General features: G+C 53.8%; 1 protein-coding gene across 1 annotated transcript; it reads right to left on the reverse strand.

Moving 5' to 3' along the window:
• Nucleotides 1-269: 269 nt before the first annotated feature.
• Nucleotides 270-1,766, reverse strand: AMIGO1 (adhesion molecule with Ig like domain 1). Its single transcript, XM_077839516.1, has one exon. It carries the CDS (start codon nucleotides 1,764-1,766, stop codon nucleotides 270-272), a length of 1,497 nt encoding a protein of 498 aa, XP_077695642.1.
• Nucleotides 1,767-18,518: the final 16,752 nt, after the last annotated feature.

Below are 18,518 nucleotides of genomic sequence, written 5' to 3' on the forward strand. Positions count from 1 at the left end.
CTGGGGGTGGCTGCAGGGAGCAGACTGCCGGGCTCTGCTTGCCACTTGGGCTCTGCTGGATGGGAGGACAATTGGGGTGATAGCAGGATCAGTGCTGCATAGCGGGAGGCAGCGCCTGGCAACAGTGTTGTGCCATGTGCATGGAGATCCATCACCCCACTGCTGGGCCCAGCCCCTGCCCCCTGGCCAGCTACGCTCTAGGGGAGGGTCACTACCTGTCCTCATCCACTCGCTCTGCACCACTCCCACCTCTCCGTGTCGTCCGACACCTACACTACGATGGGCGTGTCCGAGAAGACAGAGCTGACAGAGTCTGGGTCTGACACTTTCCTGTGGGCCTTCTGGGCCCTTCTGGCCGCCTGCTCTGGCGTGCTGTTGGGTTTGACCTTGCCGTTCTGGCCTTGCATGGGGCCGGAAGCCGCGAGGTGGCTGAGGCTTCCCTTCCGGCCACCTGCCTCGGGGTTGTGGTTGGGTGTGGTGCTGAGCATGGAGGAGTTGATGCTGTCCTCCGGTGGGGCGGCCAGCTTCTCGTTGCTCCGGCAGCAGCATCGGCATGGCGTCAGGTACAGGTAGATGAGCACCAGGATGACGCTGAGGATGCAGCCCACCAGCGTGGTGTAGGCCGTGTTCAGCGTGTCGTGAGGCCCATGCTGGGTGAAGTTGTGGACCATCACGTCCACATAGAGGGTCTCGTTGAAGGCCTGGCTGACCGCGTAGCAGGTGTACGTGCCCATGTCCTCCACCCGGATGGGGCGGATCTGCAGGCTGCCGTTGCCCAGCACGGTCATGGTGCTGTTGGCGGACTCCTCCGGGAAGCGCCCGTTGGTTGGGGTCACCCACTCCCTGGTGGTCGCCCCCCGGACCTTGGTGTCGCAGTCGATGGTCACCGTGTCCCCCAGGTAGGCCTCCAGCGTGTGCTCCTTGAACTCGCTGCAGTTGAGGGAGTCGTGGCGGTTGAGGGTGAAGACGCTGACGCTGCGCTTGGCCTGGGGCAGGCTGCACACAAGCTCCTCCCGGAAGTCCACCACCGAGCTTAGCTGGCGCGCGTGCCAGTGAGCAAAGAGCTCGTACAACCCGCAGTCACAGTTCAGCGGGTTGCTGTGGAGGTAGAGGCCGTTTTTCATCCAGGCGGGGAGGCCTTTCAGGGCCGTGACTGGCAGGCCCTTGATTTTGTTGGCGGAAAGGTCCAGCAGGGCCAGGTCAGGCAGCTTGGCCCGGTCCTTCACCAGCTCCACCGGGAAGCGGGAGATCTGGTTCTGGCTCAGGTAGAGTTTCTGCAGCCTGGCCATGTCGTCGAAAGCGCTGCGGTCCATCTGGGCGATCTGGTTGTTGTACAGCAGCAGCACCTCCAGCTCCTGCAGCTGGCTGAAGAGGAACTCCTCCAGCGCCTTGAGGCTGTTGGAGGAGAGGTCCAGGTACCTCAGGTGTGGGACGTGGCAGAAGGCCTCGGTGGAGATGAAGCCCAGGGCGTTGTGGCTGAGCAGCAGGGAGTGGAGGTGCGGGAGGCGGGCGGGGGTCCAGTCCGCTCGCAGGCGGGTCAGGTTGTTGTGGCTGAGGTCCAGGATGGCTGTGAAGCGAGGCAGCTGAGTGGGGATGATCCCCAGGCCCAGCTTGGAGCAGCTGATGATGTTGCTGGCACACAGGCATCTTGGGGGGCAGTTCAGGACGGACCCCGCGTCCGGGGCCAGGCCGCAACCCAGCAGCAGGAGGAGCAGGAGCCAGACTCTCCCGCAGCGCAGCGCCAGGCGGTGACCCGGCGCTAACATGGTCAGGGGTGCCAGGCGCAGAGAGCCGCAGGGCCGGGACCATGGGTGCAGCGCCGAGGCTGGTGAGGGCTCGGGCTCGCAGGCTGCTAGGCTCTGGCGCAGCGCGCGGGGAAGGCTTGGCACGCTGCCGGAATATTAATCACCCGAGTCATGCTCGCATCCACCTGCTCTTTGCCATGGGCTGCCCGGCGGGGGATCGGGCCGGCGGGAGCGGAGCCTGGCCCGGCGGAGTCCGTCTCCTCCCGCCTCGCTGCTCTGCGCCGAGCCCCGCACCGGGCAGGCGGCGCCACCGCTCCCTCTCCGAGCCGGGCGGGTGCGGGCCGGGCCGCGGGTCCTCCCGTCCGGGGAGAGACCCCCGCGGCGCTCAGCCCATCCTCGCCCCTCCCGGGACCGGGGCCGAGCGAGCCGCTGGCGAGGGCAGCCCGCGCCCCGCTCCTCGGACGGCGCCGCGCGGCGCGGAGCCTGCCCGGGGCGCAGCGAGCGCGGGGGGCCCCGAGTGCCGGGGGCGGCTGTCACCGCGCGGGGGGCTGGCTGGCCGGGGGGCCGGGCCGGCGCTGCCCGCCCCGAGCCGTGCTCATCGCCGCCCGCCGCGGCCGGGGGCTCCTGGGGCAGCGGCCGGCCGGGAAGCCCGGGAGCGAGCGAGCAGGGAAGCCCGGACGCTGCAGCAACCCTGGCTCGGTCCCCGGCTGGAGGGAGGCGGGGGCCGCTCCTGGATGCTCCGCAGCCGGCGCCCGCCTGGCTTTGCAAAGGTTCCGGCTCCGGATCCTCCTCCGCCTTGACGGGCCCGGGCGCCTTATTAGCATGACTCGGATTGTATTATTCCGGGGGGTGCGGCGCGAACCAGTCCCCGGCCGCTCCCCGCGCTCCGCGGCCCGGCATTGGCTGGGGCTGCGCCGCAGGAGCCCAATGAACCGTCGCTGGCTTGTAGCCTGTGACGCGCCGGCTGCCGGCAGACACCCAGCCCCGCTGCCGCGGGAGCGGGGCGGGGGAGCTAGGCCCGGCCCGGCCCGTGCGCTCCTTGCGGGGACGCGGGCAGCTCAGCACCCGCTGCCTCGGGCCCCTCTCTAGGTCAGAATGAGCAGAGCTGTCCGAAGGGAGCGCCCCGCGCAGACTCTGGGCTGGCTGCGGGCAGTGCGTCCAGCCGGGAGGGTGGGTGGCCTCCTGGGTGGCATGGGGATCAGGGGAAAGCACATGAAAAATAAGGGACAACACCATGTCCCTTCGCAGAGCAGGCCTTTGCCTCTCACTTGTACATTTCCACTGCCCTCGAGACAGTTGTCACCAGCGTCAACGTAATGTACTTACCAGTCTGAATTCACTTCCTGCCTCTTAGAAATAAGGGATGGGTGGCCACCCAACTCGCAGGGTGCCAGAGGAGAAGCGTTGGCAATGCCAGGCTCCACTGAGGGAGCCAGATCTTATTCTTTACTCGAATGCGCGAGCAGGTTCACAGCACCTTCCCTTCTAGATAAGAGATGGCACATGGAGAGCAGGAGAAGAAGCGGAGGGTGGTGGGAAAGGGTGGGCAGGGGGTGGGCACTAGATAAGGAGATGGGCCGGGGGGGGGGGTGCATGCCTCTAAATGGGGTTGCAATTGAGCTAATGGAGAATTCCCCATTGAGGAAAAAATGTCCATTTTGGAGAAAAGGATATTTTTTATCCAAAACCTGAAATATTTCTATTTTAAACCAAAATATTTTATTTTTTTAAAAAGTCAGAAAAAAATCAAAGATTTTTCTTTTTTGACAAAAACAAATATATTTTTGGTTTGGTTGAAATTTCTCATGGGAAAAACAACCCAGCCCTGGTTCTGAAGCTTTCGTTTGCTTATGTAGCTTTAACTGCAAACTGGGGGGAGGTTCCCGGTAGCAGGGCCCCATTACTCTGGTACTAGAGGGCTGGACCAGACTGAGGGGCAGGCATTATATAGTTTATTCCCACTGTAGGTCTCACATGGGCAATAGGACCCCAATGCCAGGGAACAGCACCGATTTCTCAGGGCCAGGTTTGCATCCCCCTCTTCCCCAGGCAGTGTCTGTGCATCCAAAATGGACATAGCCCCCCAAGCATATTTTGCCCTCTTTTGAAGCATCAGTTATTGCAATAGGCAAGATACTGGATGAGGCCAGTCTGCATTTTGAGGAGACTAGATGGACCATTAGTCTGACGCCGTACGGCAGGAGGCAGGAGAGTAGCATAGCCAGCCCAGTGTTGTGTGCAGATCCAGAGGGCCCAAAAAGCCTGGAAACATTTGGGTTCTTACTAGTCTCAACCCTTAGAACACTTCGAGGTTTGCCTTTGAGTTACCTCTGGTGCCTTTGCGGTGGTCTCCTGCCCCTCGGGGCCTCCTGTAGCCCAGCGGGTGTGCTTTGCAGTTTGCTCAGCAGGCTGGAGGAGAGACAGCCATGCAATATTCACTTCTTTTCCATCACTCAAAGGCAAGCCATGGAAGCAGCCAACTTTTCGTCTTAGTTGTGGTTTCCAAAGTTACTTTTAACTGAGACATCAAGGAAATTGCTAAAGGTCATAAATTATTAGTGCCTTTAAATTTTCATGTCACTTATGGGACTGGATCTTTCCCAGCACAGATGCCCCAAAACACAGCATTAATCCTCTCTCTCTCTCAGAAGAGGGCTCGGGAAGGATGGCTACAAATCATGGGCTTGCGGTGAGTTGATGGAGACATGTTGGGCTAAACTCTCTCAGGGACAGCAGTGGAAACCGCTTTGACTTTGATGAGCAGTTGAGGGCACAATTTGACCTATTGAATCCAGATGGAATTGGATGGAGCAGAATTATATAAATAGCTGTGCAAGGCTCAGGGGTGGCTGAACAGGGTTGGAGACAACAAGAACCAGCCCAAATCTTCAGCCAGAGCCAAGTCTTTCTTTGACTTTCTGAAAAGTTTGGCTACCTCTGGTATGGTCTTCTTGGGTGGATGCAAATTTGCATGTGAAACTGGGCTGCCTATATAGTCCAGTATCCTGCCTCCTGCTGTACTGGATCATCAACCCAATGTTTGTAGTTCATGCTGTGACACTCTGTACCTCAGGAGAACACCCAGCACCCCCATGTTCATCCTCGTAAAATGATTTTGTGGTATCCAATGCAAAGTTTGTCATGTCGGGTGTCTTCGGAAGGCTCATGATACACTGATCATTGTTGTTATAGTGATGTTATAGTAATTGTTACAGTAATGTTATAGGTTATAATTTCATCTATATAGTTATGAGGCTGAAAATGTATCCTCATGGCTTAAAATAAGCCCAGGCAAAAACTCTCCAAGAGCAGAGAAGCAGTTCACACCTCATAAGGACAGGTATGGGACAAACCTGCCCAGCCTCACAGGAACAAAGGACGCTGGCCTAGGCAGCAACAAAAGAATCTGTTGGACTCTCGAGTGAGTCACCCCCGTGACGAAGTGGGACTGTTCTTAATGTTTCCTCTGAATAGTGTGGGGGTGCCTCAGTTTCCCCTATGCAGTTCTTAAGTATCTAGGTGGTGGGGTAAGGGTGTATGATCATTGCAGAGCCCTAGAGGGCAGGTGTGTGCAGGGGTCTGGACACAGAGAATGGCCGACACCCTGTTTCCTGGCAACTGATGACCTGGCCCTTCCCCCCTGCAAGGTGAGAGCTAAAGGGTTGGAGAACAAAGGAATCAGGTGCCCTCCTGGCCCAGGAAAGGGACAAAGCCCAGAGGAGGAGGGGCTGGAGGGAGTTTTAGTTTGGGGCTGGCTGGAGACATGGAGTGAAGGGCAGACGGGGTTGTCTGGCTCACTGCCCCCCAAAATGGACCCAGCTGAGGGGTCCTGTTCTCTGCACCTGCAAGCTCTGTTTTAGACCATGTTCCTGTCGTCTAATAAACCTTCTGTTTTACTGGCTGGCTGAGAGTCACAGCTGACTGCGGAGTTGGGGGTGCAGGACCCTCTGGCTTCCCCAAGACTCTGCCTGGGTGGACTCGCTGTGGGAAGCGCACGGAGGGGCAGAGGATGCTGAATGCTCCAAGGTCAGACCCAGGAAGGTGGAAGCTGTGTGAACTGTGTGTCCTGAAGACAGGCTGCTCACAGAGAAGACTTCCCCAGAGTCCTGATTGTTTTCGTAGGGAGCAGTTCCAGAGCATCGCCCAGGGACTCCATGACACCCCCTTCCTTTGGTCAGTTTGGGACAATGATGAGGTAATGCTCCCCTGACTCTGAAGGGGTGGGGGGAGGAGCAAAGGGGGCAAAGCCAAGAGGGAAGAAAGGACGTGACAAAAGGGAGAGACGTTTGCCATGCTCTTCCTCTCTCTTCCACCTACATCTATAGACACCACCACCAAGCGAATGAAGCGCTGATCAAAGGGGAGAGCCTGGCTGAAGGACAACCAGCCAGCCTATGGTGAGAAGCCTCTAAGTTTGTAAGGGCACTGAAAGTGTTAAGATCAGCTTAGAATGCGTTTTGTTTTTATTTCATTTGACTAAATCTGACTTGTTGTGCTTTGGCTTATAATCACTTAAAATCTATCTTTATAGTTAGTAAATCTATTTGTTTATTCTACCTGAAGCAGCGCGCTTGGTTTGAAGCATGTAAGAGATTCCCCTTGGGATAACAAGCCTGGGGGGAGGGATAGCTCAGTGGTTTGAGCATTGGCCTGCTAAACCCAGGGTTGTGAGTTCAATCCTTGAGGGGGCCATTTAGGGAATTGGGGCAAAAGTTGGGGATTGGTTCTGCTTTGAGCAGGGGGTTTGTCATAAAGGGAAGGGTAACCACCTTTCTGTATACAGTGCTATAAAATCCTGGCTGGCTGGAGGCAAAATCCTTTCACCTGTAAAGGGTTAAGAAGCTAAGGTAACGTCACTGGCACCTGACCCAAAATGACCAATGAGGAGACAAGATACTTTCAAATCTGGAGTGAGGGAAAAAGGGTTTTGTCTGTGTGATACCTTTGCCAGGAACAGATCAAGGATGCAAGCCTTCCAACTCTTGTAAAGTTAGTAAGTAATTTAGCTAGAAAGTGCGTTAGATTTCCTTTTGTTTTTTGGCTTGTAAAATTTGCTGTGCTGGAGGGAATGTGTATTCCTGTTTTTGTGTCTTTTTGTAACTTAAGGTTTTGCCTAGAGGGATTCTCTATGTTTTGAATCGGATTACCCTGTATATATTTATCATCCTGATTTTACAGAGGTGATTCTTTTACCTTTTCTTTAAATAAAATTCTTCTTTTAAGAACCTGATTGATTTTTCATTGTTCTTAAGATCCAAGGGTTTGGGTCTGTGTTCACTGTGACGATGTGACACAGCAGGGAGGGGGGAGTGTTGACCTGGGAATGTGCCCTGGGGATGGGAGACCTGAGAGCCTGTCACCTGAGCCAGGAGGGGGAGGGGGAGGTAACACCTCTGCCCAGGAATGTGAAGACAGGCTGCAGGAGAGAGCCTGCTGGGGGGGGTTAGTTTTCAGTTTGGGGCTGGGTGGAGGAACACAGGGAACCCCAGGGCTGGGGTCTAAGCTCCCTGCTCCCCCAGAAGGACGTGACTGAGGGGTCCTGGGTGTACCCACAAGCTCTGTTTTGGACTGTGTTCCTGTTGTCCAATAAACCTTCTGTTTTACTGGCTGGCTGAGAGTCTCAGTGAATCCCAGGAAGAGGGGTGCAGGGCCTGGACTCCCCCACACTCCGTGACATTCACCTGTACCAATTGGTGAGGATATTATTATCAAGCCTTCCCCAGGAAAGGGGGTGTAGGGGGCATATTTTGGGGGAAGATGTCTCCATGGGCTCTTTCCCTATTCTTTGTTTAAAACGCTTGGTGGTGGCAGCATAGTGTTCAAGGACCAGGCAAAGTCTGTACCTTGGGGAAGTTTTTAACCAAAGCTGGTAAGAATAAGCTTAGGGGGTCTTTCATTGCAGGTCCCCACATCTGTACCCTAGAGTTCAGAATGGGGAAGGAACCTTGACATGGTGGCAGAGCAGTGGGATCATTTTGAACCAGAAGCACAGCAGGATTTTAAAAGGTTTTGTAAAAGATGATTGCAGCTGCAGATTCTGTCTCTCTGCCTAGGGACAGAGCAGCTCCATAACGAAAGGAAATCTAACACATTTTCTAGCTAGATTACTTACTAACTTTACAGGAGTTGAAGGGTTTGCATCCTTGATCTGTTCCCAGCAAAGGTATCACACAGCCAGACAAAACCCCTTGTCCCCCGCCTCCAGATTTGAAAGTATCTTGTCTCCTCATTGGTCATTTAGGTCAGGTGCCAGCGAGGTTACCTTAGCTTCTTAACCCTTAACAGGTGAAAGGATTTTGCCTCTGGCCAGGCGGGATTTTATAGCACTGTATACAGAAGGGTGGTTACCCTTCCCTTTATATTTATGATAGGATTGGATTAGATGATCTCCCGAGGTCCCTTCCAACCTTGATATTCTATGATTCTGTGAATTTCTTTGTTAAATTGATGAATTCATATAAACCTGCAGCGTCCAGCAGGTATAACTGGACATGGCAAGATGGAGGTTCCTAGGGTTGTGTCTGGGATGGGAGATATTAGCTAGTGTCATTCGGTTGCCCAATCCAAGGAGCAGCTCACATGCTAGAGGCTGTGTGTGAACAGCCCAGGAGTGGGGGTTCTCACATCAGAGCAGGGTAAGGCTGGCTCCCAGAGCCAAGGATTGGAGGGACCGAGCAGATCACTGGTCTGCATAACACCAGAGGGGAACGTCACACATGCCCCCTATGCATTTCCTGGGGGTGGTCAGAAACAGAAGTGCTGAAATGCCACCAGGCAGGTGCCTCTGCCAGCATGAGATAATAATTCTTTATCGGCACATTCAGGGCTTCTTCGCTGCTGCTCCACACTTGCGGGTATCGTAGTCACAAGCGTGTGAGACGTGCCAGAGGCCAGAGAGTGACTCGGGTTTGCGCATGTTTGGAGGAGGGACATTGCAGGGAATTATTACAATTATTATTTACCATTTGTATTACCAGAGTGCCTAGAAGCACAGGTTGTGGCCCAGGACCCTGAGATCAGGCCCCCATTGTGCGGGGTGCTGCACAGACACAGAGGAAGAGACAGTCCCTGCCCTGAAGAGTTTATATCAACTATCCCCATTTCACAGGTGCGTGGCGGGGAGGAAGAGGAGAAATGCTTTGTCCAAGGTGACATGGTATGCATACAGCAGAAACTGAATAGAACCCAGGAGTCCTGACTCTCTTTCTGCTCTCTAAGCATCACAGGTGCATGAGTAGTGTTATTACCATTCTACAGATGGGGAAACTGAGGGGCAGATTTAGGAAGTGACCTACCGAAGGTCACGGAGAGTTAGAACTGGGAATAGACCATGCGTTTCCTGACTCTTAATCCTGAGCACTGACCAGTGGCCCATGCTCCCTCATCCAGCTGGGAATTTACATGCACTCCAACTTGGCTCTGTCTGAATCTCTGTCTATGTCACTCTCCCATTAAATGCTACATGGGTTCACTTCAGTATGTCATTAATCAGCTTTCTTTTCTCTCCTTGAAAGCAGTGCAAAAATGACAGCAACAGTGATTATTTTGTTAATTATTTCAATGCACAAAAGCCAGGAACTGCAGAGTTACTGGACCACATTTTACTGTCACTTACCCCAGTGTAAAGCTGGAGTAACACCTTTGACATCCACGAAAGTGAATGGATGCAAGATTGTTCCAGGAATGGTAACTCTGGCACACTGTGCGGTAGACAGATGGGTGGATGTGGAGGGAGAGGGAGACTGATCGATAGATTGATCTTGAGACACAGGAAAGGGATGGTGTTCAGAGGACAGGTGCTCAGCACTTTCTAAAAACCAGGCCCCTTAAGGCATCTCAAGTTGGGCATCCAAAAATTGATGCCCCCAAAATCTCTAGTTACTGTGGACAATCTTGGCTGAGATATCCCAGTTGGGGGGGAGGGGTGTGCTGAGAGATGGCTGGTGTGAGAGACCATGAGCCTCTAATACCCTAACTTCTGTGCATTTAAATGCTACACCCGACCGTCACTGTACCTGGTCCCTTGGGGAGGGGCCAGAGCGGGGGCGGGAAGAGGTGGAGTGAGGGTGGCTTTGGGGAGGGGGCAGAGTGGGGCCAGCCTTGGGGTGGAGTGGGGGTGGAGCACCCCCAGGGAAAAGGAAAAGTTGGTGCCTATGGTGGGTCATGATGATCTATATAATAATTATCCTTGCCCTAGTGACCCCTGGCTCCCAAAAATGTGATAAGGAGGCACGGGCATGTGTCTGTGGCAAGCTTGTTCCCAGAATGGCAGTCTACGCAAATCTTTGATGTCCTTGGAAGACATTAGCTCCAGAATGTCTGATTAAGGAATTAAAAGAGGCCGAATTGTGCAGGGCTGAGAGCAAGAGATGGCAATCGGCTGACCCAGGACTGGCTAAAGCTGTTAAGTAGATAAATGCAAGTGTGTGCTGCCCAGTGCGGTGATGGTGCACGCAGTGAAATAATCCTCTTAAACGAGCACCAATTGATGGATAATTGATGTGGATACCCTGCTACAGAGCATGGGGAGTTGAACCACATTAAAAATAATTGCTGACGCCTGGCTTGTGTGTGCTCCCAGCTCAGCCTTGCAATCCTCCTGGCTCTAATGACTGGAAGGTCGCACCAGCACTCGCAGGAGCAGGAAGCATGCTAACAAGCAAACCGGGGCAGCTGCTCAGAGGGCCCTCACCCTGACCCTGGGGCTCAAAATGAACCAGGCTCCGCCCCTGCCCCACCTTCCAAGCCACACTCCTCCTAAGGTGGAACAAGGAATCTAGTTCTGATCTCTCTTACACCAACTGTACACTGGTGTCACCCAGTGGGTGACCCTCATTTACACCAGGGGGTGAGAGAAGACTACCCAGTGGAATTGCAGGGGGCCTTGTATCAAGAGGGGCCTGCCTGGCACATGACTGGGGACTGTGAAATAGCACCAGGATGGCCCAAAGAGTAGGGTACTAGACTAGTACATGGCAGACTTGAGTTCAAGTCCCAACTCTGCCATAGGCTTCCTGTGTGACCTTGGGCAATATACTTAGCTTCTCTTGCCTCAGTTTCCATCTGTACAATGGGACTTCCAGCCCAGCCCTGCCCCACACGGGTGTGTGAGGATAATATATTCAGGACTGTGAGATGCTGAGACACTGTAAGTGTCACAGTGGGGTTGTGGGCAGCCAGACCTCGTAACCAGAGGCCATGGTCGCGAGACAGGAGTCAGCTGGGTCAGGATACGAGGAGGTCAGAAACAGGAGACAAACTGGAGGTGAAAACCACAAATCAGATGCCAGGAAATGGGTCAGGGAGCACACACTCCAGAACAGAGTGGACAGCTTCCTGTTCCTGCTGTTGGCTTAAGTAGGGCTAGCAGACCAATCAGCTGCCTTGGGTCTCCACCAATAGGACTGCAGGGGCAGAGCTGGGCTTCATGGGTCCCAGGTATGCAGGCTGTCAGATGGAGGGTTGGAGCAGGGCTGCTCCTATAAACCCTGCTGACCCAGGTTTGTGACGAGTGGGTCACATAGGCACAGACTCCGTGGGTGCTCCAGGGCTGGAGCACCCACGGAAAAAAAAAGTGGGTGCTCAGCACCCACCAGACACAGCTGTTTGGTGGCTTGGGGAGGGGGGAGAACAACGAATGGTGGGCAGACAGGGGCCTTGAGGGGGGGCAGAGGGGGCTGGGGCCTTGGGATGGAGCAGGGGTGGAGAGCCCTCGGGGAAAAGGAAAATTGGTGCCTATGGTGAGTCATGATGATCTATACCGGACATAGAGAGGAGTTACTCCTGATTTACACCAGGATCAGTAAAAGAGAGAGGAGCTGCTTTTGACTCAGTGCATCAGTCTGCCCTCTGGATGCTGGTACCCCAGTGTGGGGTGCCTTAGGCCTCAGGGTGCCACATGAAAAAACTGTGTTGTGATAAGTTGAGCGGAGTGAGGGTCGACAGCTGCCTTACAGATCGGTTTTCAGTAGAATCAGGAGTACGCCGGGGTGCATTCTCTCACCTTTGTTTTTTAATATTCTGATAGACTACCCAGTGAGAAAGCTGATGTAGGCCAAAGTAGGAGGTGAGAAAGATAAAGATTAATCAAATTTAGAGGATCTGAACGATGCGGATGGTTTTGTCTCACTGGGAGAGCCACTGACCAACTACAGCTAATGCTGGATGAGCTGCGAAAACCTGTAGAATCTCTGGAACTTAAGATCAATGGTTACCACTGCACTGAGTCCCAGCTGCCCCAGTGAGACTTTGCTAGACAACCAGACAAATCACTTGTGATCTACGCATGATTGACCAAAGACCCTTCAGTCATGGAAGGGAGCTGAGTCACCTTGCTCTTGGGTGCTGATGGAAGTTGTTTTCTTTGTTTTAACAATGTGACTTACAAATCCTTGCCGTGTAAATATCAGAAACAAAACAATCCTGACCGCAGTTAGTGTTTGTGGAAAGAGACATTATCTAGGAATACAGTCAGCAGAGCTTTTGAGAGAGATGTGAAAATTGTTAAAAGATCCATCATTAAGGTTGCACAGAGCTTTCTGTGTATTCTGTGGAGAGACGATTTTTTTAAGTGCACTAAAATCTGCACACGTCGTCAAACTGGCCAGAGAACTGCTGGGCCAATGGAGAGCCCAGAGAGCGTTAGCACTGGAAATTTGGGGCATTTGGTACAGGGGTTCTTGAGATTCCGCCCCCACGCCGTGACCTCCTTTTTAGAATCTGCTGGTTCTGACTTCACTTTTTTGCCCAGAGCTAGGGGAAAACTAGAGGGAGTACTCACATACAGATTCTATCACTGCGCTGCCCCTCATCTCAGCTGGCGCTGGCCACCAAGAGCCAGCTTCAAAACCCCGTGGGTCAGCCGTGAGGAGCCTTTGGGTCTGGTTGTCCGAGTGGTGCACGTGAGTGCGACAGGTCCAGCGTGCCAGCAGGAGCGGGCTGAGCGACGCAGGCTGGGGCAGCGTTTCTTTGCAAAGGCAACGTTTCAAAGTGCTCTGAAATGCACAGGAAGAGTGAAATCTGGCATGCCAGATCAGAGGCTAGTTCAGCTCGGTGGGGCCACCCCGGGGTCGTTTGATCAAAGGGGTCCGGAGATACTGTTGCCCCGAAATGTCCTGTTTTTGAATTCAGGCTTGGTGCATATCGCAGACATGCAGCAGGGAGAGCAGGGTGGGGGATGCAGCACATAGCGCAGAGACCAGGCCGGGAGCTTATAATGGCCTGGCTTGGTGCATTATCTTGTGTGGCCAAGTTATTTTTTCTGATCCTCAGATCTACTTTGGCTGCCAACTTGCCTGCTCTGGAAGGGTACAAAGTGCTGCTAAGCATCCGTAACTCCCCTGTCCCCACAGGGTTTGCGGATGGATTGAGAGCTCCAAGGCAAGAACCCACACCAGGGGTCACTCCCCCTGCAGATGCTGCGCGCGTACAGAGACTGACCTGTGGACCATGTTTCTGCTCCATATAACAGGTTTCATCACTGGACTGGCATAGCCCAAGGGGAAGAATTATTCATCACTCCTGTGTTGCACACGTGTCTCTTTTGTCAGACAGACACACTGGTCCAACGGGACCCCGTTGCCTGCTGGGTTTGGCCGGGGGGTTGTATCCTGTTGCCCAGAGGCTCTGGCGACACCCTGTCACGTTTGTCTGATCCGGTAAACAGCTCGGTGCGCCTGGCGCTCGCCACGTCACCTGTCCACCCCCCAGGTGCTGGCTACCGTTAGCGGGCAGGCATCTGGCCAGGGGGCTCAGCGGACACAGGATTCTCTTTGAGAGCCAGGTCCTACCTGTTGATCTGCATCGGAACCAGGCCTCCCGAAGGGTGTTTGTGTAACCAGGCGGGCCAGGCCTGGCTGTCCGTGGTGCGGCAGGCTATCCCAGAGCGCGTTGCCCTGCATGCTGCCGGTGCTGCTCTGAGTGCCCGGCTGCCGGGCGCTCTGTCCCCTGCTGAGGCACTATGGGATAGCTGCCTGCGTTTCCCTGCAGTGCGTCAATCCGAACGCAGCCAGGCAAGTGCAGGAGCAAGGACTGAACCGACGCAGGGCTGAGCTGTGGGAAAGTGTCGGGCTCCTGTCGCCAGGCCGGCTGAGAGAGCTGTGGCCTGGTTACCAAAGCAAAGCGCGAGGGAACGCTTGTCTGCACGGGGAAATGGGCTGGCATTATTCTGTTATGGCTGGGCGGGTCAGTTTCCCTGTGTCCTCAAGCCCTTGTAGTGCACAAGTGCCAATGCAGCTTACAGGTGAGCTGATGTTTCTGTGCTTTAAAGCGCGTAAGTGAGCACAATAGCCAGGGAGTGTTGCTCGGTCATGAGCCCCACAAATGGTCATTAAAAACAGCCGAGGAGAGGAAACTAAACAGCTGTCAGTGTCAAAAGCAAGAGTCAGTATGGGCTGAGTGCTTAAATCTTGCTCAAGTTCCCAGCACTCCTCTGTGTCTCAGAATTCCTCCCTGGACCCATCACAGTCCTTTGTGAAGAACACGCCTAGGCTGTCAAACAAAACCACCCCCACCCCAGACAAAGACTTGCAAGGGACCATTCAAGATGGACAGGGGGAGATAGCTCAGTGGTTTGAACATTGGCCCACTAAACCCAGGGTTGAGAGTTCAATCCTTGAGGGGGCCATTTAGGGATCTGGGGCAAAAATTGGGGATTGGTCCTGCTTTGAGCAGGGGGTTGGACTAGATGACCTCGTGAGATCCCTTCCAACCCTGAGATTCTATGATCACCATGGCTACACTGTAGCCATGTGAATCTGCTATTGCTGAAAGGGTATCTGCCTATAACTATTTCACTTAAAGAGCTCACAGCTGAATTTCATAGACAATGGAACAAACAGGTAACAAACCAGCTGGGAGGAGCTGGGGTGGAAGGACAGGAGCGGGTCAGTAGGGTTACACGGTGCGAAAGGCAAGTTAAGGGTAATGGAATGTTTGGCCAGAACCTCAGTTGGTATAAATCAGTATAGTTCCATTGAAGCCCTTTTGCACCAGCTGGGGTCTGGCTCCACAATTATATCCATCGCCCCTCCCCTGAGCTGTGTGTGCACTCCCCCACACACCCCTGCACCTCTCTGGTATTTCATCATTAGTTTTTTGGTAATCAGCCTATCTTCATCTCCAGCTTTGGTCTTCTCTGCTCTGTGTTCCCTTCCTCTCCACTTTGTTTCCATCCGCTCTCCGTATCTGCCTGTCCGCCTGTCCCCTAGTTTGTATTGCCTGCCACGCTGTCGGGAGTGGCTCATGATCATAGAATCATAGAATATCAGGGTTGGAAGGGACCTCAGGAGGTCATCTAGTCCAACCAACTGCTCAAAAGCAGGACCCATCCCCAATTAAATCATCCCAGCCAGGGCTTTGTCAAGCCTGACCTTAAAAACTTCTAAGGAAGGAGATTCTACCACCTCCCTAGGCAACGCATTCCAGTGTTTCACCACCCTCCGAGTGAAAAAGTTTTTCCTAATATCCAACCTAAACCTCCCCCACTGCAACTTGAGACCATTATTCCTTGTTCTCTCATCTGCTACCACTGAGAACAGTCTAGATCCATCCTCTTTGGAACCCCCTTTCAGGTAGTTGAAAGCAGCTATCAAATCCCCCCTCATTCTTCTCTTCTGCAGACTAAACAATCCCAGTTCCCTCAGCCTCTCCTCATAAGTCATGTGTTCCAGACCCCTAATCATTTTTGTTGCCCTTCGCTGGACTCTCTCCAATTTATCCATATCCTTCTTGTAGTGTGGGGCCCCAAACTGGACACAGTACTCCAGATGAGGCCTCACCAAAGTCGAATAGAGGGGAACGATCACGTCCCTCGATCTGCTCGCTATGCCCTACTTATACATCCCAAAATGCCATTGGCCTCCTTGGTAACGAGGGCACACTGCTGACTCATATCCAGCTTCTCATCCACTGTCACCCCTAGGTCCTTTTCCGCAGAACTGCTACCTAGCCATTCGGTCCCTAGTCTGTAGCGGTGTATTGGGTTCTTCTGTCCTAAGTGCAGGATCCTGCACTTATCCTTATTGAACCTCATCAGATTTCTTTTGGCCCAATCCTCCAATTTGTCTAGGTCCCTCTGTATCCTATCCCTGCCCTCCAGCGTATCTACCACTCCTCCCAGTTTAGTATCATCCGCAAATTTGCTGAGAGTGCAATCCACACCATCCTCCAGATCATTTATGAAGATATTGAACAAAACTGGCCCCAGGACCGACCCCTGACCCCTGATCGTGAGTGCCGACCTCAGGGCAGACGGTCAGGAAACAGGGCAGACACCCCAAACTGGTGGTGTGTTCTGTTAGGAGATTTCACCACGCCAGTAACAAATGTGAACTCCTGGATCACTGTAGACGGAGTCACAGACAGTCCCCTTAGACTCTCCAGCCCGACTTGACAGCCAGACAAACTGGGCTTTGTGCTAATGGTCCTGTGACGGGGTGTGCGTGCCCCGCACTGGAGAGGAAGGGGTGAAGGTGGCACTCTTAGCAGTGGAAGCCATACCCCTTCAGCCTGGCGGGGTGTGCTCCAGCTGCAGCTACAGTATAAAAGGGAGCAGCTCAGCCCCTAATGTTTCCCACCCATCCCATGTGCAGAATGTGCCTGACTAATCTAACTGCCTTCTATGACGAGATAACTGGCTCTGTGGATGAAGGGAAAGCAGTGGACGTGTTGTTCCTTGACTTTAGCAAAGCTTTTGACACGGTCTCCCACCGTATTCTTGCCAGTAAGTTAAAGAAGTATGGGCTGGATGAATGGACAATAAGATGGATAGAAAGCTGGCTAGATTGTCGGGCTCAACGGGTAGTGATCAATGGCTCCACGTCTAGTTGGCAGCCGGTATCAAGTGGAGTGCCCCAGGGGTCGGTCCTCGGGTCGGTTTTGTTCAATATCTTCATAAATGATCTGAAGGATGGTGTGGATTGCACCCTCAGCAAGTTTGCAGATGACACTAAACTGGGGGGGGGAGTGGTAGATACGCTGGAGGGCAGGGATAGGATACAGAGGGACCTAGACAAATTGGAGGATTGGGCCAAAAGAAATCTGAAGAGGTTCAACAAGGACAAGTGCAGAGTCCTGCACTTAGGATGGAAGAATCCAATGCACCGCGACAGACTAGGGACCGAATGGCTCGGCAGCAGTTCTGCAGAAAAGGACCTAGGGGTTACAGTGGATGAGAAGCTGGATAGGAGTCAACAGTGTGCCCTTGTTGCCAAGAAGGCCAATGGCATTTTGGGATGTATACGTAGGGGCATTGCCAGCAGATGGAGAGATGTGATCGTTCCCCTCTATTCGACATTGGTGAGGCCTCATCTGGAGTACTGTGTCCAGTTTTGGGCCCCACACTACAAGAAGGATGTGGAAAAATTGGAAAGAGTCCAGCGGAGGGCAACAAAAATGATTAGGGGTCTGGAACACATGACTTATGAGGAGAGGCTGAGGGAACTGGGGCTGAGGGAACTACGGAAGAGAAGAATGAGGGGGGATTTGATAGCTGCTTTCAATGACCTGAAAGGGGGTTCCAAAGAGGATGGCTCTAGACTGTTCTCAGTGGTAGCTGATGACAGAACAAGGAGTAATGGTCTCAAGTTGCAGTGGGGGAGGTTTAGGTTGGATATTAGGAAAAACTTTTTCACTAGGAGGGTGGTGAAACACTGGAATCCGTTACCTAGGGAGGTGGTGGAATCTCCTTCCTTAGATATTTTTAAGGTCAGGCTTGACAAAGCCCTGGCTGGGATGATTTAGTTGGGGATTGGTCCTGCTTTGAGCAGGGGGTTGGACTAGATGACCTCCTGAGGTCCCTTCCAACCCTGATATTCTATGATTCTATGAATGAATTTTGTGATGTGTGACACATCACCTCCATATCCATGCACATAACAAAGTTCATATGGTGAGGGTGGGGTCAAGGGGTACAGAGTGTGGGAGGGGGCTCGGGAATGGGGCAGAGGGTTTGGGTGCAGGGGGGAGAGAGCTCCAGCTGGGGGTGCAGGCCCTGGGGTGGGGCTGGGGATGAGGGGCTCAGGACTGGGGCAGAGGGTTGGGCTGCAGGGGGGTGAGGGCTCCAGCTGGGGGTGCAGACTCTGGAGTGGGGCCGGGGATGAGGGGTTTAGGGTGCAGGCTGCCCCGGGGCTATGGTGGGGAGAGAGGACTTCCCCAGCTTTCTCTCCCCGCAGCAGCACCTGGGCTGGGGGGGGAGGGGCACCTCTCCCATGGCTGCGGCAGCTCTGGGCCGGGGCTGGGTTGGGGATGGGTGCGGGGCGCCTCTTCCCCGGCCATGACAGGTCCGGGCCAGGCTGGGTTGGGTCTGGGGTGGGGGGAAAGGAATCTCTCCCTACTGCAGCCCTGTGCGCCTGCGTCATTTCAAGGGAACTTAGGTCAGGGCTGACACTGAGGAGGGAGGAGGCACCTCGCTGGCTCCAGCCAAGGAGCAGCAGGAATCCTGGACCGCGGGAGCAGGAGAAGCCGAGACCCAGCCAGGTGCCCAGGTGTCAGGGTTCCCTCCCCACTCTGAACTCTGGGGTACAGATGTGGGGACCTGGATGAAAGGCCCCCTAAGCTTATTTTTACCAGCTTAGGTTCAAAACTTCCCCAAGGCACAAATCCTTCCTTGTCCTTGGACGGGATTGCTGCCACCACCAAGTGAGTTAGACAAAGATTCAGGAAAAGGGTCACTTGGAGTTCCTTGTTCCGCAAAATATTTCCCCAAGCTCCTTTACCCCCTTTCCTGGGTAGGCTTGAGACTAATGTGAGTACTGACCAGACCCTTTGTCCCTA

This window comes from Eretmochelys imbricata, chromosome 21 (assembly GCF_965152235.1).
Source record: "Eretmochelys imbricata isolate rEreImb1 chromosome 21, rEreImb1.hap1, whole genome shotgun sequence".
NCBI classification, from domain to species: domain Eukaryota; kingdom Metazoa; phylum Chordata; order Testudines; family Cheloniidae; genus Eretmochelys; species Eretmochelys imbricata.

What these genes read in the sequence shown, in the direction of transcription:
- AMIGO1 (XM_077839516.1), bottom strand. Translation starts at nt 1,766, where the DNA reads ATGTTAGCGCCGGGTCACCGCCTGGCGCTGCGCTGCGGGAGAGTCTGG.